The sequence below is a fragment of the Dermacentor silvarum genome, chromosome 3, assembly GCF_013339745.2.
Source record: "Dermacentor silvarum isolate Dsil-2018 chromosome 3, BIME_Dsil_1.4, whole genome shotgun sequence".
Classification (NCBI taxonomy): Eukaryota; Metazoa; Arthropoda; class Arachnida; order Ixodida; family Ixodidae; genus Dermacentor; species Dermacentor silvarum.
The window spans coordinates 211310275-211330143 of record NC_051156.1 but is presented as its reverse complement, the minus strand read 5'-3'; the positions used below and the strand labels follow the sequence as shown (position 1 = coordinate 211330143).

At 48.8% G+C, this 19869-nt stretch overlaps 1 protein-coding gene across 1 annotated transcript; it reads right to left on the bottom strand.

Moving 5' to 3' along the window:
- Window positions 1-11341: 11341 nt before the first annotated feature.
- On the bottom strand, window positions 11342-14285 carry LOC119445200 (uncharacterized). Its single transcript, XM_049664920.1, has 3 exons — window positions 14244-14285; window positions 13990-14043; window positions 11342-11593 (listed from the first exon to the last, which is right to left on the bottom strand). Exons 1-3 carry the CDS (start codon window positions 14283-14285, stop codon window positions 11354-11356), a joined length of 336 nt encoding a protein of 111 aa, XP_049520877.1. The 3' UTR covers window positions 11342-11353.
- Window positions 14286-19869: the final 5584 nt, after the last annotated feature.

The window sequence follows — 19869 nt, the reverse complement described above, 5'->3', positions numbered from 1 at the left end:
TTTATCATTTTCTTGACGGATTTCACTGTGAGAAATTCAATTTTTGTTGACCAAAACCTTGCACCACGAGGAGGGCCTGCACGGTCGGGGTGGTTGGGGATTTTCTCCACCACCGGCATCGCACGCCGGTTGCCGACGCCGGATTTTCTTCGACACAGGGCCCTTAACACTGTCGCGTTAAAAATGTCATAGTCTCCTGCCGACCACTAAACCAAGAGTGAGTGGGTGGGGAGGGGTTCCTGAGGACTCAATAAAGTTATTTCCTCCTCCTCGCCTATGTCGTGTGTAGGTTCTTTGTGCATTAGCGCACATCGCTCCGGAGTGTCACGCCCCCTTGCAGCGCCGGCTGAAAATTGAATCGCTCCAAAGCGAAGTGCCACCTTGTGGCGCCCACTGAAATCTCCGGGGTTTTCGTATAACGTGATGTAGCTTCTACCCCGGCGGTTATGCGTGTGTCGCGCTAGTACGCGCACCGCGATTGGGCAGCCGGCCTCTAAAATAACATAAAACTTAGTCTATCTTCTACAATCGCGCGCGTGCCTTTGTATGTGAAGTTAGCGTTTAGCACCGTTGTACATCGCTCCGAAGCCTAGCGCCACCTCGTGGCGTCGGCTGAAACGTACATCACTCCAAAGCGTAGCGCCACCTTGTGTCGCCCGCTGAAATATCCTGGATTTCGCGGAGAAAAGGGAATGGGCGCGGCGGCGGCCGAAGGAGACCTCCGACTATGAACGGGCCGCGGACGCCATGCGTAAGCGTGTTGCCCGCCAGGACCGCGAGGCGGAAAGAAATGCGAACCGCCCATGTGGCCCCGATCCCGCAAACTCAATTGGAACGTTTCACCGGAGCAACGGTTAATCACCACATACACAGCTTCGCTGGTCATTCACCTTCACGGAGTGGAATGGCACTGAATTTTATGTATACAAACCTAATAAAAATAATAATCAGCATATTAATCAAAACACGAATCGTGCAACTACCGAAGACTCCAACTTATAGCAGTGACTCTAACACTCGTCTTAATGTTCCAGCCGAGAGATCATCCGCTATATTGAATAGGGTTGTTAGACGATGGGATAAATGGGCTTGGGAACACGTCACGACGAAGTTTGAATTCAAGGTGAGTTCACCGACTGAGTTCTTTCAAGTTGAGAACGATCATGATTTGAATGAATGACATCATTAATGAATGCTTTTTTATTTTTTATTTTTTTATTTACAAAAATAATGGTGGCTGTAGCAAAAGGCTGCGTTTATTCGCAACGTGACGAAAGCAAGAGCTCCGGGTTGGCAACATGACGTGACAGTTTAAATTATACGTCATTAAAACATTCGTCCCGGCTAAAAAGAAGACAGGATGAGCCAGTGAACTAAATTCAGCTATAGCACGTCATCGAAATACATACGAAGGGCAACGAAAACCTTTACGTGTCACTATCGGGAAGGGTTCTCGCTGCTTAGTGCCAAGACACAAAGTAAGATATCACAGAGAAGCCCACAAAGGAAATAATAATTGCAGGTAGAATTTACCGGAATAAAATATCAGAGGCAGGTAACAAATGTTGCCTGCTGGGGACCAGAATCCAACGTAACAACTAAACTCTTGTATTATTTCCTATACTGTGTGCGCAACAAATACACATTAATTTTAAAAAAATGTGGTTGATCCCTCTTATATAGGAATCGGTATAGAACACGAAAGTGAAACGTGTCTTCACAGAAGTAGTGTAATGTTTATTGCACATTGATATATAATGTCTATTGGTGTTTTGTGGCTAAAGCGCCCTTAGGCGTTGATGCACCCACGCTGACGCCTGGTGGCACGTCTCCTCCATCACGACTACCAACGTCGATGACCATGAGCAACCGTCGTGCATATGGAAGCTGCACTACGCTGCACACGCTAGCACAACGCGAAAGACGAAGCACGTAACTGACACACTAATACAACGCGCAAGACAAAGCACGTAACTGAATCGTCCCCGAGTCAAATCAGCGCGTACAGCGCGTCGTAATTGCAGCCTCCGCGATCAACTTCAGAAACATTTTCAGAGCTAATTGCGGAGGCCACGCTCCGCTGTGCTGAGTACGGTGAACGCCACCTAGTAGTGCTTCTGCGAGAACGCGTTGGTAGTGCTTCTTGATGCCAGCGTCCCTTCGAATGCTGGCATCGAGGCGTTGTAGTGCTGAGACCACCGAAGCGTTCACTGTCGGTGCGCGTTAGTGTCATAATGCAGTACTTCTCTTTTCTGCTCGTAGGCGGCGGCACCGCCCCGAGCAAGAGCGCGGGTACACGGAGGAGTGTTAGATATATAAGGCGCGTCTGTGTAGCTTTCTGCAAATGCGTTTGTGGCGCAATGGGTTAAACGCTCGGCGATCTATCGTCGCGGACCGAGAGGTCGTGGGTTCGATTCCCAAATTTTGTATGTTTGTGGAACTTTTTCTTCTGGTTTCTTTCTTTGTATTATGTTCGTGTATGTTCGTGTGACGTATTTCCGTGACGGAAATACGTCAGTGAAGTCTTGGTGGACCCCGGCATAAAACACTTTCGTGTTAAAAAATTATGTACGTGAGTATACTGTCTTCTGCGATGCCTTGCAACTGGCGAAAAGCATGTGTAAAACTTTATTACAAACGAGTCGCTTGATGTTTCATGCAAGTTTAACCTTAGGCAACAAAGCGCTATGATTGGCGGGGCCTCCGGCCCCGCTTTAATTCTTTCTCCTCAGGACCTCAATAAAGTTCGTACTCATTCACTGTACCCCACGTGTTTCGGTATACTATGTTGACGTTTGGCTCGATGATACCGCTTTGACGCGCAAAAGGCCAGGATGTGGCGCCTTGCGGCTGTATAAGTCCCATTCTCCTGTATTTCCTTCCACCCCACCCGCCCATCTTTCTATTCCCCCTTTCCAGTCTCCTAGTGTAGGGTAGCCAACCAGACGCATTCTGAATAACATCCCTGCCTTCTCTCTTTCTTTCCTCCTCCTCCACCTGCTGAGAACGAATTCGCGGGTTCGATTCCGGGCTGAGGTGGCCGCGTTTCTATGAGGACAGTATGAGAAGATGCTTGCGTACTTCGACTCCGGTGAAGGTTAAGAACCCCTTTGTGGCCATTATAAACTAACCTATTTCATAGGCAGTGTGTTGCTTCAGGACGTTAACATATATATATATAAATATATATATATATATATATATATATATATATATATATATATATATATATATGGCTGTTACAGCGAAGCTGTGTATACGGACCCTGTGCCGTCGTTCGACTTCGCTAAAAAGGGGTCACGTGACCTAGCGGGAGAGGAAACGAAAAGAAGAGCTCAACTGGCGGAAATGGGGTGGAGCGACCCCTTCCCCCCCCCCCCCCCCCCCCTGTGAGAATGCTCTGAGAGGGTGCAGATGAAATGGAGAACGGGGAAGGTGGTTGACGTAAGTCACGCCGTCCAATACTCGCGTTGGAGGGGGAAATCGTGAGGTGCGCCAAGCAATGGCGGTGTAGGAAAAAAGTTGTCGCAGTTTCACCTGAAAGGCGAAGCATCAATTGCGATAGCAAATTTGAAGAGAGCTATACGGAGTAATGATAGCAGCTTTATAAGCTGTATAAACTTAGACATGCAGCAGCACCGGCAACACGCAGAACTGTTGTCGACGCCGCCGGCGTTTTGCCCGCGTTCGCTCAAAATGCGTGCGGCGTTGGTGACTGTTGCCGGAGCCTCTGATATAAATAGGCACTTGGTGATGATGATAAGTGGTTCTTGAGGGAAAGGGAAAGGTTGGCGCTATCTTCTGCAGCCCTTGAGGGCCCTGCAGAAGAGCAGGCAGTGTCGACTGCCCAGACACGCCAGCTCGACTGCAGCGGAGGTGGCAGGCCTCCACCTGGCCGTCGACCTACTCTCCGAGGAGCTTCCTGGGGTACCAGCGGCCATCCTCTGCGACTCCAAGGCAGCCCTCCTCGGCCTGCGGAGGCCAGAAAGCGCCAGCCTTGGAGTCGCACTGCTGTCTACCCGGCTGACAGCGCTGCAGGACGCAGGCCACCCGGTGTCCCTGCACTGGATCCCCGCCCACGTAGGGATCCCGGGCAACGAGGCAGCCGACACCCTGGCGAAGGACGCCCACCACACCACTGTGCCCCTCAGTCGGGCCGTGACGGAGGGCGACTTCACTGAACTGAGGCTGCGGCGACACCTGGCGACCCACCACCCAGACAAACGGGTGGCACTGGGATGCCCCCCCCGACCACTCCCCCAGCGAGGCCTGGCTCGCAGGGAGACCTCGCTCCTTCTCCGGCTCCGCATCGGCTGCAGCTGGACGGCAGCACGCAGCTACCGACTGGGACGAGCGACGTCCCCGGCCTGCAGCTCCTGCGGGGAGCCGGAGACGATCGAACATCTCCTGCTGGCCTGCCCGGCGTACCTCCAGCAGCGGGGCCCACTCCTGCAGGAGTTCCGCCGCCTGGGCCTCCCCTCTGGCAAGGAGGAAGATCTCCTCCTCCCCGGCCGACACCACCTTGCTGCACTTCGAGGCGTCGTGGAGTTCCTTGAGTCGTCAGGGCTCTCCGCACGCCTCTAAGGACATTTCTACAAGCGGGAAGGCCTCACGGCCTCCCACCCCACCCCGGGCCTGACCGGCCTGGCACAACACCCCTGCAGACTCTGCAGCACACCAAGGCCTTCCATCTCGGCCTGATACGTGCCGCCTATGCCTGCCGGTTTTGCTTCGCCCAGCCATGGCGACTCCACTCTATCCCTTCTTTCGCTCCCACTTACCCCTCCCCGTTGGCGCTGAGCCGTGCTCCCTCAAGGGCTGCAGAAGATAGCGCCAACCTTTCCCTTTCCCTCAAGAACCACTTATCAGCACGGTGCCGCAGCTAAACGTCGCCTCCCTTCCCTGCCCCTCCCCCCCTCCCCCACAGCCTTTCGCGCGTCGGAAGAAGGTACGTTTACTCTACACATATGGTGATTGTAGAGGAGGAAAGAGACGCCTACTTTTGCAGCCCTTAAGGGATCACAGCGCAGAACGCGCGTTTGTTCTCCGTCGTGCGTTCACTCCCCGTGAAAGCGCGCGTCCCTCGCGCCCTTCCACTCGCACATACAGCGTTCGGCGGCGCGCGGCGACGATTTCATCTCCATTGACGTCATACGGAACCTCTCGGCGACGGCGACGGCGACGCCGACGGCAGAAATCTGCTTTTGAGTGTCCATATAATTGCTATCGCAATAAAAAGTAGGTCAACGGAGAAGTGGGGTGTGAGAGGAGTTAGCGTTGTTTGTATATACGAAGCTTTGGTCAAGGACTTTTGTCTGGGAGCGTTATAGAAAAAAAAGTTGTCGCAGTTTCACCCGAAAGGCGAAGCATCAATTGCGATAGCAACTTAGTAGAGAGCTATACGGAGTAAGGATAGTAGTTTTATCCGCTGTACAAACTTGGACATGCAGCAGCACCGGCAACACACAGCACTGTTGTCGACGCCGTCGGCGTTTTGCCCGCGTTCGCACAAAATGCGTGCGGCGTTGGTGACTGTTGCCGGAGCCTCTGATATAAATAGGCACTTGGTGCCGCAGCTAAACGTCGCCTCCCTTCCCTGCCCCCCCCCCCCCCCGCGGCCTTTCGTGCGTCAGAAGAAGGCGCGTTTGCTCTACATATATGGTGATTGTAAAGGAGGAAAGAGACGCCTACTTCTGCAGCCCTTAAGGGAGCACGGCACAGAACGCGCGTTTGTTCTCCGCCGTGCGTTCACTCCCCGTGAAAGCGCGCGTCCCTCGCGCCCTTTCACTCGCACATACAGCGTTCGACGGCGCGCGGCGACGATTTCATCTCCATTGACGTCATACGGAACCTCACGGCGACGGCGACGGCGACGGCAACGGCGACGGCGACGCCGACGGCAGAAATCTGCTTTGGAGTGTCCATATAATTGCTATCGCAATAAAACAAGCATGAGGTACGCGCTAGGAACGCTGGCACCCGTGGACGCCGACGCGTCTCATCCCCTGCACGGTACCGCCGTTTGGGCCAGCCATGTGGCCGCGAATGCAACTGCGGCTCGGACGCTCGCTCCCATTGCAGCCTGCCTGATGCGGCAAGCCGTACCTTTTATTGCGATAGCAATTATATGGACACTTCAACCGGATTTATGCCGTCGCCGTCGCCGTGAGGTTCCGTATAGATTCCAAGGGCGATAAAATCGTCGCCGCGCGCCGTATGCGCGAGCGAAAGCGCGCGAGGGACGCGCGCTATCACGGAGGGCGAACGCACGGCGAAAAGCAAACGCGACCGTGCCGCGAAAGGCTGTTGGGGTATGGGAGGGAGGGAGGCGGGGCGGCGCTGTGCTCCGGCGCCAAAGGCGTTTCTTACCACTCAATCTTCCACGCGAAAGCAAGAAACGGGAAGAGGGGGGAGGGGGGGGGGGGCAGCTTCTCTTCTGCCAACAACTTCTCTGCCCTGCGGTCGCCCGCACCATCTCTTATCTCCACACGGCTCTGACCTTTGTATGGGCTGTATATTTGCCGCTCAGTTTCCGTTGAAGCGATAGACCGCGCGAACTTGCGCTTGCTGCCAGCGTTTTTACAGTCGTTGGCTGCGGTCATTCAGTGTGATCTATTCATGTTTGCTTGTGCGCGCTGACACCACGATTGTTAATTCAGTTAGTAAGCCAATGTGTCCAAGTTTATGCAGCCGATAAAACTACTATCCCTACTCCGAATAGCGCTCTACTAATTTGCTATCGTAATCGATGCTTCGCCTTTCGGGCGAAACTGCGACATTTTATTTTTAAAGCATGGTCACCACGCGAAGCACGCAAAAGCGAAAATGAGGTGAAAAAAATGGTGAAGCAAAATATTTACAATATAGACTGTTTGCGAAGTTTGACTTGCATGGAGTAACACTCAGTGTAACTAACACAGCTTCGCTGTTCGACCATCTTCATGGAGTGGGAGGAGCGGTGATTTTTCTATCTATCTATCTAACTAACAAACCTTCTCTGTGGTCTAATGCGAAGGTCGCCTTGCCTTGCTATACTTCAGGTGCGTCAAACCGATACACTGTGTGTTCTTTTTTTTTCAGTCTGTAAAGCGCGTGTCCAAACGCCCTCAAGAGCAGTGTGGTACAGGCACGACCGTGGGTTTCGATCGAGCCAGGAAGAGCCCCCTCCCCCTCCCTCCATTGTTCGTTGCCGCAAATACCCGCGTGTTCGAGGCCCGCGAGTCGGCGCTATTTTCAGTCGTTTTCTCCTCGCACACTGCACCACCTATTTGCATGCTCAGTTTCTGATGTCTCGCTTTGTTATTTCCCTGAATCAGAGAGCCTGTATGCGTTCGCTTTATTACACATATTTACGCGGCGTTTCGCGGCGAACCACGCGGTCGAAGATTGTTCCTGCGGTGACTCGAGTGGTCTGGGTATCATAAACGCAAGCTGCGGAAATTTTCGAGGGGCGGCTGCCATGTTTTCTTCTTACCGCTCTCTGTTTTTCTTGTCCTGCTCGCGAGCTGTTCTATGTGTAGTCTGGGACGATACGTATACGTTACTCGCCAGCGTCTGGTGCCCTCGTAGTCTGGGTCCCGTGTCCGCGAGGTCGCGAGAAAACCACGCGCGCCGCCCTCCCGTCTAACGGCCGCCGTGGGGAGTCCAGCTTAACCCACGAGTATATATATATAGTGCCCCCAGAAGTAGTAAGTCGAGTCGGGTGCGTGACATACTATATGGCGTGAGACCACAAGTGCGGACGCCTGGCGTGAGCGAAGCGCGGTCGCGGGCACGATTACGCAATACGCTCGCGGACTTGTGCGTCACTGTGTATAGAAAGAACTGCACTATCTTAAGTGTTCCCGCCACGAAGGCTTCGCGCTGACGAACACGCGACGAGAAGCTTCCGCCGAAGACATATATGCCCTCCCAGTAACACGCTACTCGCCGGCGATGGTTTCCGAGAAGCCTCGCAAAGCCCGGAAAAAGAATATATACGTCATTGTTATAGTTTGCTGTTTCGAGTGAACGCGACTGACGTGTTTTATGAAATGAAGATAAGCCTATGAACTGCCAATGTTAGCGTCTACTCCGCTGAGGTGTATCGCCGCAGAATTTGTTAACGTTACCTGAAAGCAGAAGCAGCATCTCACTGTTGTTGCATGCATGCGTGATGATGATGACGACGATGACGACCACCACGAGTACGACTACGGGGCGTGCCTACTAAGAGGGATTGGTCAAGAATCTGTGTAGAAAAGCGGGTCTTTCCTGTTAGCATCTGTCTCGGAGATTTCAGACACTTTGAGGACGCTTCTGCAGCGACCAGCGTTACTTTAATTTGTCACAGGTAGTTTACAAGCAACATAGCGTGTAATGTGACGTTTATTACACATTCTTATTCGCACAACTATTTGTTATTAAAACATAAGTACTCGCGTTAGACTGCACAGTTATATATGAAATGTGGCGAGGAGCTGGGGTCGGAGAAATGACGAGAAGGTCTGCGCTCATTCAAACGTTGTATTTGAGTGTACCTCTAAAATGGGACTCTACGTCTTTGTGATAAAAAAGCGGCAGCGTTGCAATACTCCGTCCGCCCTGACAACTTGCCTGCGTGCCACGCTTCCGTTGATTCTATGGCTTCTTGCGTTGGACGGAAATGAGCTCGCCGACGAGTAGGGAAAGATGATATACTGTGAGTGAAGCCCCAAAAAAGAAAAAATAGAAAAAAGAACAAGGATACACGGAGGGTACAACAGATGCGTCCTTGTTTTTTGCGCTTCCCTTGCAGTATGTCGTACCGGCAAGGCCGACTTTCTACCCTTCTCAAGGGAAAGATGGCCCACAATAATTCCGTGGAAGTGTGGCACTTCTTTAATGGTGCCTACCCCATTCTCTCCAACAGCCACTAAGGCTCTATTTTATACCTTATTGTGGAAAATTACCGAGACTTGCTAGGCGCAGCCGAATCGCCGTCATCGCCGTCTTCTTTTACTCCATCCAAACATGCGACTGAAGTTATCACCTAAGATCAAGAGAAGCCAAACGAGCTTGCTGCACCGGTTACGAAAAGGAGTGGCATTCACGTGGACCTTGCTCCACTGGGTTGGCCACGTGGGAAGTCCGGGCGGGCTTTGTAATGAGACATGATGATGATGATGACGTGCGATGTTTAGTGGCGAAAGGGCCAGATATGGCCAAAGATCGCCATGCAAGCGGTGATTGGGTGTCGATAAACCGTAAATCAGAAGAAAATTTGATTTGTAATTAGATATACTTGAGAGTAAAGAACACGCGTTCTACACCTGCCTGTGGTATGCTGCGGACAGACAATGACTGCCAGAGTTCAAAGTTCCACACTCAACATTTGTCTGAAAAGGTTTTCTTGGAACCTTGGCTGTACCTTTGTCGTCGACGTGATGTTCTAAGTGCTGTCGCCCAATTCCTGCACGATAGTGGTCTGGATTTGAGACTGAAGTTTTTTGCTGTTCATGTTAGTTCAATCATACTCTTCTTTCTCCCTTTTCTCTCTCTTTTTACAATCATTTTCCTCGCCTAATGCGGAGTAGCTGTTCAGAACTTTGATTCAGGCCGACCTCTCAGCTTTTCCAACATAAAAAGATGCCTCAGTTTCAAACAAATTTTCCCGTTTTCATCGATTACTCCCTAAATTGTAAGTGACCAAGCATATATACACGCGAGGTGTGTGATTGGGCCGAGAACCAAGATTCGCTGTGCAAGGCTAATTTCCAAGAAATGCTTTCTTGCTCATCTATGACCGTGTTTTAGCCAAGCCGTATTCAGCACAAGCCGAACCTTCCATGTCACGGCGTTTTTGTAACATCACAAAAGGCGCTACGTAACTTGGTTAGGCAGTAGTGCCAGATTACTCCTAAGTAGTATTGCAAGAAACTATATGTTATCACCGTCGGCATCCTCTGCGGCATTAGTGCTATAGTGAAACTAGTGCTGGAATTCGCCTGCTGGCCGAATTCACAAAACTTGTCGATCTTTAGTGCTGCTTGATATTGACTAGCCGCCATCGCTAATACAAGTCCTTCACCATGACTTTATGTAATATCAGTGCCGCACGGCAATACAGACAGCAGTGGATAGAAAGAATGTAATACATGAATTATTCCAAAGAAATTATGTTACACAGCTGTTTGTGCAACGCTTCACAAGAAGGGAGGAGCCAGTAATGGAGAATGAGGAGTCCAGCGGATGGTCCAGTCACAACGTGTTCCCGGCATGAATGACCCGGAATACGGCTTATTCCTGTACTTCCATACAAAAAGAGAAAGCGAGATCAAATTGAGGATAGTCATGGAGATTAAGCAGAGGATGTCGCTGCTTGGCTATCCGATACAGGTAAAAAGGAAGCGGCGTACGAATGATGACAGGAAATAAAGAAGAAAAGGTACGGATGAACAGTGACGGAAACGCTGCCATCCAGCACTTCCTATGGACTCAATGCTATTTAAACTCTATAATCGGGCGTTAAGGTTTGAATTTCTTTTAACCAATTGAGTTCGATTTGTTTTGTTTGTTTTTATTTGTTCCTTCATAATCATACAATCATTATTTCCAATCTCTCTCTTTTGATCCCAATCTACGTATTGTTAGGTTTTGTTTGAAATCTTTTACATGTAATCTTTCTTGGTTTATTTTGAACTAAACAATTCTTAACTAACCAACCATGGCAGGTATGTGCACTACGAGGCTCTGCATATACAGAACATAGACTGTGTAAGTGCGGTCATGGAGTCTGTCTGTGTATGCGACACAAAGTGACACACAATGTTCGAGTCAGAAACTTTCAGTGATTAGTATGTGCGAGTTGAGATGAAATTGGGAGGACTGTAAAGGCGTCGCTTATCACCATTCTTGTGACCGTCTTCCCTGTCCAGCTGGCGCCTGCTCATACAGGAACCATTTTAGCGTAAGAACTTTATGAACGCTGGCACTGGTCGCGCCCTGAGAGAGAGAGAAAGAGAGAGATTGCTTGTTTTAAAGAGAAAAGGAAAGCCTGCTAAGCGCACCGTAAATGTCTACAGCGCGGCTGACACCTGAACATAGGTCAGCTGTGCGGTGAAGCAGGAGAAGGGAGGTAAATGTGACAGGAGATAGGAAGAAAGAGTGCGCTCGGAGCTAATAGCTCTGCTGGCATAAGGTGATCTGCGAACGCTAGTCGCGCTTAGTAGAAATGCGGAAGGCAACGAAGAAATCCCGCTGCGCCCGCTTTCTTGTGGTCTGCGCTCAGGCTACCTCGTGAACATTATGCCTACTGTCAATGCTGAACAGTAAATGAACCTGGCCAGGCTACAATATATATATATTTCGTACTTAACTTCTTTATTGCGTGCATTCAATGCGAAGAACGGGGTGCCTCGGTGCGCGTGCTTCCGGAAGTGTTGCTGGTCATAGTCGCCCGTGCTGCGCTGGTCGGGATCTCCCCTCCCGAGCCACCGTCCGAGGACTGAACGGAGGCCGATGACGGCTGCTGCTCCGACTTGGCGTCGGCGATGATGGCCTCGGATTCGTCGAGGCTGTCACCGTTGTCCTTATAGCGCCGGTAGTAGCAGTAGATACCGTAGAGGACGGCGACCTGCGTGGTCATGAGTGTGCGCATACGTGAGTGGAGGGCCATATGGCTCAGACTCAACTTCAAATTTCTTGTTCTGTGAACTCTTTGGATGCACATTACAAAAAAGGCTTCCAACAGAAAATACTAGCATGGACGCCAGGGAAGAATACCGCTGAACTAAAGAAAATGAACACTTCATGTTCGATTCGACTCACAATATATCAGAAAGAAACAGAACAACAACAACAAAAATATCTACTCCTTTTCACTTGTCACAACGATCATCAACGTTTTTTTAACTGAAAGAGTAGTTTTTTGAGCAAATTACTCTTCACTCTCCCTTTATTTGTTAATAGAGATTATGGCGCACTGACACACGATTTCCGGCTCTCGTCTACGGCCACGGCTTGTAAAATTTCCAAAGTCAGCCTGTCGTTAGTTTTATTTCCACCAAAGCCTTGATGTCCTACTTGAAGATACGTGACACCCAGGCGGTCTGTGGTCTGTTTTGTCCCCTATACTGTGCATGTCAGTGTTTTATGCTGGACACCACCTTGAAATTTTTCCTGCCTGGGTACAAAATGCAGAAAGCAAGACGAGTTAAAGTTGTTAAAATGTAAATCCTGGGATTTTGCGTGCCAGAACCACGATCTGATTATGAGGCACGCCGTAGTGCGGAACTCGGTAATAATTTTCACCGCTTGAGGTTCTTTAACGTGCACCCAAAGCACAGTACACGGGCGATTCTGCATTTCGCCCCCATCGAAATGTGGCCACCGAGGCCGGGACTCGATCCCACGACCTCGTGCTTAGCACCGTAACGCCATAGCCGCTAAGCAACCAAGGCCGCAACCCTTTCTTGCAGGTCTAAATGAATGTCTCTGAACTACCTGTCTTCTTTTTGAGAACGCTCTTTAACGCTGAAAAGCAGGTTTACCGATCTTTGGGCCAAGCGCAGTGACCTTACGCCTCTGAGGAGAACGAGGAGCAACGAAAATGAAGTTTTGTGGCGAAAGCTTACAGAGTGGAAAAGACAAAAAAAATGTGGTTGATCCCTCTTATATAGGAATCGGTATAGAACACGAAAGTGAAACGTGTCTTCACAGAAGTAGTGTAATGTTTATTGCACATTGATATATAATGTCTATTGGTGTTTTGTGGCTAAAGCGCCCTTAGGCGTTGATGCACCCACGCTGACGCCTGGTGGCACGTCTCCTCCATCACGACTACCAACGTCGATGACCATGAGCAACCGTCGTGCATATGGAAGCTGCACTACGCTGCACACGCTAGCACAACGCGAAAGACGAAGCACGTAACTGACACACTAATACAACGCGCAAGACAAAGCACGTAACTGAATCGTCCCCGAGTCAAATCAGCGCGTACAGCGCGTCGTAATTGCAGCCTCCGCGATCAACTTCAGAAACATTTTCAGAGCTAATTGCGGAGGCCACGCTCCGCTGTGCTGAGTACGGTGAACGCCACCTAGTAGTGCTTCTGCGAGAACGCGTTGGTAGTGCTTCTTGATGCCAGCGTCCCTTCGAATGCTGGCATCGAGGCGTCGTAGTGCTGAGACCACCGAAGCGTTCACTGTCGGTGCGCGTTAGTGTCATAATGCAGTACTTCTCTTTTCTGCTCGTAGGCGGCGGCACCGCCCCGAGCAAGAGCGCGGGTACACGGAGGAGTGTTAGATATATAAGGCGCGTCTGTGTAGCTTTCTGCAAATGCGTTTGTGGCGCAATGGGTTAAACGCTCGGCGATCTATCGTCGCGGACCGAGAGGTCGTGGGTTCGATTCCCAAATTTTGTATGTTTGTGGAACTTTTTCTTCTGGTTTCTTTCTTTGTATTATGTTCGTGTATGTTCGTGTGACGTATTTCCGTGACGGAAATACGTCAGTGAAGTCTTGGTGGACCCCGGCATAAAACACTTTCGTGTTAAAAAAAAAAAAAAACTTAATGCACACAATAGAGCTGCAAAGAATAGTGCATAAACTTCTAATTAATGGACGCAAATTGTTATTAGTACAAAGCGGTATTTTCAGAGAAGAGAAGGGACGAAAGAATATACAATAGAGGAAAACTGGCAATCGCATTATGTCTGGCCAATTCGCTCAACAGTATGCTTTAGTTAGAATACTCTTCGTCCTGTCCAGATCTTCTAAAGTGAGTTATAGTTTGATTTCGCTAGTTCCTCCCACACGGCACGATAAATTAAATCGCCGCGCAAACAACTTTAACGGCGAAATAGCTGTTACTATTGCAAACGGAGTCGCGAGTACGACCTTTATCCTTGAGCGTATACGTAAGAATTGCGTATTGTGCGGTCACCCCTTCGATGTCCTTCTACGGAATGTGAACATGTGCTACATCTACCGCTCCTTCATGATACAAATAACGTTTTCTGTGCGCTTACCTTTGCCAGCGCAGTGATCGTGTAGAAGGCACCGCTTTGAGCCAGGAACGACACCTGTGTTTCACGCAACGCGAGTGAAGCAACTAAGTTGGGTGGCGCAGATCGAGTACCTAAATTATGATACTGATACCAAACATGCCCATGATGAGAGACAAATGATTAGTTTGGCGTTTGGTTCACAACTCTATGGAAAGGCATTGCGTTTATCACAAGTTGGTGAGCTGTTTGTGAACTATTAATATGTCAAGGCTTGCCTTCAAGCTACTGATGCTGGTAGAGTTGTCATCGGTGTCCATACGAAGTTGATGAAAGTCAACCTGCAAACGTCATGCAGAGCAGCACACTGAGTGGAACATGCAGTTAAACAAGCTATTTAGTTTTATGATAAATGGCGACAGTGGGATTATGTTCAGCTGATATGTACCCGAAATTTCTGCAGCCAGCGAAGTGGTCTAAAATGGTTGTCCGCTGTGCGCGACCCAAGAACAGGAGGAGCGATATGGAAAAATGTAATGCATGCTTTCTTACAACTGCCAAAGTCTTCTAAGTTCGTTTTTGGCGATTGACTGATTGCTTCTTTAACGTTCTGTAGATACACCGGAGGTATCGGAACGCCGTTGTGGAAGCTTTCGGTTCGGACATCCCGGCGTTCGCTATATGGGCTTTATCGCTCTCACTTCCCGTGAGGACATACGACCGCCGTGGCAGGGATGCAAACCCGAAACCCTATCTGACTAAGACGGTGCGTGTGTACTATTTGCTTCTTTCTGATGTGTCTGTCCATAACGCGTTACATCATCTGTACCGCAACCCCATGCTTAGCAGCCGATTTCCGTACCTCAACTGTCGCATCGCGGCGGCAGGCTAACGTGATGTGATGCCAGCGCTGTAAGGGACAGAGACACTAGACGAGGACGGCACAACGAGGCACTGTGTTGTGTCGCCTTCATTTCGTGTCTCCTTGCCTCTTACAGCGCTGGTATCGCATCGTGTAAAACCAACAAACCTAACGCATTGTATTCGCAGGCGAACAATTGCAGATTGATCTTCGGCCCCTCATCCGAAGGGGGCAAGGGCAAAACTTTCTTTTTCTTTCTGTCCACCAAACTATCAGTATACCGAAGGACTGTATATATAGTTCGCGTCGGCTAGTCCTTTGCTGAGCATCTCGTTTAGAGAACTTTAAGGAAATACTCAGAATTCTGTACTCACATACTTAACGGAGACTAACATTTGGCACACAGCTGCTCCGTAGCAGAAGAACACCGCCACGCTGGTCGCACGCAGGAACCATAGCAGTGTGCGAACTATCTTGTCCTGCACGCGAGAAAAGAACAGAAGTTAGCGCTTATACGCAGTTTTTGTCTCACTGAAAGGTCATGTATACAAGGACCGAATTCACAAAGCTTTTCTTTCGTAAGTGCTCTTCGCCATTGGTTGTCCGCCTTGGCTAATAGTACGTCCAGCATAAGGATTGGCTGCATGTTTAATAACGGACAACTGTAGCGTAAGGAGCACTTTGCGAATACGGGTCCAGAAGTTTCGAAGGGAGGTGTGCGCGTGGCCATTGCTGACGTGGGGTCGTGTGTCGAGAGTGCTGAGAAACTTTAGGCGTTTTGCAGTTGAAAGAAACTATAGTTATTTTTTTTTCACTTCGGAGAGCTTCGGAGACCCCCGAGTTCAGAGTAACCACAGAGACACAGTGCACGGCTACAGTTCTTGGCCTGTATTCACAAAAGAGTGCTTACGCTAAAGCTAGTTGTAAGAGCCGGCCGGTCACTTAATAGCAAAGAGCTCTCACGAACGAAAAGTCTTGTGAATTCGGCCTCGTTGTTACTAGCGCAATGGCTGCAAAGCTTTTAGGGCGTTTTATATTTTGCGCACTCAGATAATTTTGGGTGCCCAAAAAGACCTTTGCGCACACAAAGCGCCACGCCCTTCTTGCTTTCCTTTGTACTCCTACTAATATATATATATATATATATATATATATATATATATATATATATTGCGTTCTTTTGTAAACGCCATAATTTGCGTTCCCAAACTTTGGGTGCGCAAGATCTAAAAATCCCTTTTGCTAAATTCTGCATAGGAGTATGAATGGTGGTGGTTGGAGAAAGAGGAATAGCGTGGTTCGTCACACTGTTGACGTGGATCAAGAAAGCTCGCGGAACGGCTAATGTGTGTTGGCGCTGCGCGGAAAATGTGGCGACCGTTTGAAAAGCGTTGTAAATATTGCTTACTTCAACAGGCACGCCTAAGATGGGTCAGACTCAAGGTGAGAGTATACCTGTGTCCGCAAAATCTGGGCCGGTATTCACAAACATGTCTTACGCTAAGGACTCACAATAAGCTCAAACGGTCTCACGATAAGCTCCTGAGAATAAATTCCAGCCAATCCTACGATGACGGAGATATTATTAGCGGAGGCAACCTGCCAATGGCAATTGAGGAACACTTGCGATCGAAAATCTTTGTGAATTCGGCCCCTGCTTATTAAGCCACTTCGCCTACGTGCCGCACGTTTAAGACATTGTTTAGCACGTACAGGGTCGACCACATCTAAGGTGAACGCCTCATTAGTATTCAAGGCATCATAGAAGCTGACGTTCAGTACATAATTCGAAAAATCATTATTTTGTTTATCGACACTATGATTACACATCGTATAACGAACATTTCACTCGTGAAGTAGAGTAAACGCTGTAGTTTTACCGGCTTGAATACTGGCTTGGTGGCGCATAAAACAAATCCCCCAAAACAAACGAACGTGAGTAATGAGACAGGTTTGAATGTCAAGGAAATTAAGGGACTGTGAAATATGTCGCAAGAACTCCGGATTAAAGAACACCTTTATAAATGTTTCTTTTTTTCTGTCCAATAAAAAATCTGTTGAGAGTCAAGCGCTGTTCTGTCTACTTCCTTTCGTGTCTCAGTGCGCTTTAATTCAATTCAAATAAGAATGTTATAAATTTTGAAGGCCTATAGAGTATATATACTCTGATGTTTGGTTAATTGTTTTCTTTCGATAATGAATTCGGCACACATTTGTGCCGCTCGGTGTGCTCACTCAACGACGCAAAGCATCGTTCATATATCAGCACACAACTGCCCTGGGCCAATCCCGAAAGCAGTGCTTACAGACAGGTGTTCATCGCGAAGAGGCCAAGAAATCCCACTGACTGGCTCGTTAGCGAACGGCCTTAGACAAGGGAACAAAACTTTACTGTTCATCACTCTGGCACAAGAATTCATCACTGAAAGCAGGCACCCTCGACCAGAGTAAACCCTCCGACGTAACGTAATGTCCCTGCGCCGATGCTACGCCGGATTATCCTCTATAAACTAGTCTTAGCCCACACTTCCCGCCTCTGTCCCCACTGTCACTTACCGGGTCGTGATCGGCCCATGTTGGATTCATCTGGAAGCAGCGAAGGAAAGCAAGGAAGCCGGAGAGTCATGCACGAGTTATTCCAAATTCTTAAGTTTAGCGAGTCTTCGACGTTTGCCTTACGTTGCTCCAGCGCGCCTGTCGAAGAATGCTGCCGATATCTTCAGTATGCCTTTCAATTAACTAATTAATTATTTGATTAACCAATCTGTTTAGTTTACGGAAGCAGGAGACGAGACTGAAAGCCGTGAGATCTCTTCGACAATGATCGCTGCGCCCGTCGCGTAGGCATCTAAAGAAAAATGATATTTTGCATTATCATTTATCGAGGGTCTCCTTAGTTTATGGCGTTCAATGACATAAAGCGGCTATAATAAGAGACCTCATATCAGAGGGCGCTAGATAAATTTGAACCATCTGAGCAGTGGTTTGAGTTTCTCTATTGTACATTCAATGTTCTGTTTATGACCGTCTAAACATCAGTTGAATAAAACCACAGAAAGAAGCAAACAGGAGTAGCGACGTTGATTTTAACGTCCAAGACACGATGCGCTGTTTGCAACCGCGTTGCATCGCATAAAACAAATCCCCCAAAACAAACGAACGTGAGTAATGAGACAGATTTGAATGTCAAGGAAATTAAGGGACTGTGAAATACGTCGCAAGAACTCCGGATTAAAGAACACCTTTATAACTGTTTTTTTTTTCTGTCCAATAAAAAAATCAGTTGAGAGTCAAGCGCTGTTCTGTCTATTTCCTTTCTATGTTCGTGTCTCAGTGCGCTTCAGTTTAAGTCAAATAAGAATGTTATAAATTTTGAAGGTCCATAGAGTATATATACTCTGATGTTTGCTTAATTGTTTTCTTTCGATAATGAATGCCTACGTTGCATTATAAGCGAACCGGAGAAAGTCTAGTTTCGAAACGTTCTGCCATCGGCACTAATACGCGTACCCTCCTACGAAGGGCTTTGAACAAGATGACGTCCCAAATCAGGTTGAAGCAGCACTCTGTTCCGAACAGGAGGTCGAACACCCATCCTTCGTCTGCAAAGGAGACAAAACGTAATAAACGCCTGTAATAGCTATTAAAAAAAGGCACCTCCTATCACAGGGGCCAATATTAGCACTATAAGTGTGTTCATTTTCCAGAGCTCGTTTTTCCTTTTTTTTTTAGCCCATAATTCGTTGTACCATATGAGACCCGCCGCGGTAGCTCAGTCAGCTAAGGCGTTGCGCTGCTGAGCTCGAGATCGCGGGATCAAATCCCGGCCGCGGCGGCCGCATTTCGATGGAGGCGAAATGCAAAAACGCCCGTGTGCTTGCGTTGTAGTGCACGTTAAAGAACCCCAGGTGGTCAAAATTAATCCGGAGCCCTCCACTACGGCGTGCCTCATAATCAGAACTGGTTTTGGCACGTAAAACCCCAGAAAGAAGAAGAAGAAGTTGTACCATATGATTCATCTCCATCTACGATTCATTGCGGAATGTACGATGTCTTTAACTATCTGTTGCCTTTCTTCCTGCAGTTTGACCAAATATTGTTATCGCGCGCAACAAATGCGTTAGTTGCATACAATATTGGCTACCTTAAAACGGGAGCCAATGCTTCCACGTGGGTACTTGTCTTGCGCACTGACGAAGACAAGTCCCTCAAAAGATTGCATCCGATAGAAGACACCGATAAGCTCGATTTTACAGCGAAGCATCTGTTGAACTCTCGCCCCGTCTGCTTCCTCCGCATGCGCTCCCAGGGCGGGAGGGGGAGGGGGGTACCCTGGGCGGCTTGCGTCCGTATCATGGACAGGAATGGAGACGATACGATTGGACAGGAATGAGGCCGATTGTGCACGTGGCCTGCGCTTCTGTGGTTATAGCGTCGTGCACCTTCGTGGGGAGAGGGGAAAGGGGGAATGAGTGTGGCGACAGTGCTGCAGCAATGGAGACGGGTAGGTGGAGAGGGAGGAAGACCGTGGCGACGGCACCTGTGCACGTGGCCTGCGCTTGTGTGGTTATAACGTCACGCGTGTCGGATGAGGCGGCGCAGCTGCAGCATCGGTTGCGGCAGATGCATGAGAGGTGGGGTGACTGCGGCGGCGCTCGTGTCGGCGTAGTGTGGGGCCGTATGAAAAAAAAAATGTATGATTTCGTAATGGTATGCAGCCCATGTATAAATGCCACCCAAACATCTTCGCTGGTAATCCGTCCCCATATGAATGTTGCAGCCCCATGATTTTTAAAACCAAGCGACCCCCTATGCTGACCATACTGATAGACAATTTGCGTCGAAACATAGTTCAAGCATATTTGCCTTGCTTGTGGAGTTATGTTAAAGGATATGAAGGAATGTTAAAAATCAATTTTGTAAATTTTTACATTATTGTTGTTTATAATGCAAATTACGAATGAAGACGAAATTTGCAGAATAGCCGAAGCAAGTCCGGGGGCTTTTCAACATATCGTATGTTAAACAGTCAGCATATACTC

Bases quoted from the DNA above. Each gene is read 5' to 3' on its own strand.
- LOC119445200 (XM_049664920.1), bottom strand. From the start codon at position 14,285: ATGGACACCGATGACAACTCTACCAGCATCAGTAGCTTGAAG. The intron at 14,044-14,243 runs GCAAGCCTTGAC...CGTGAAACACAG, and splicing joins CCAGCATCAGTAGCTTGAAG to GTGTCGTTCCTGGCTCAAAG. The intron at 11,594-13,989 runs GTAAGCGCACAG...ATGACCACGCAG, and splicing joins CGATCACTGCGCTGGCAAAG to GTCGCCGTCCTCTACGGTAT.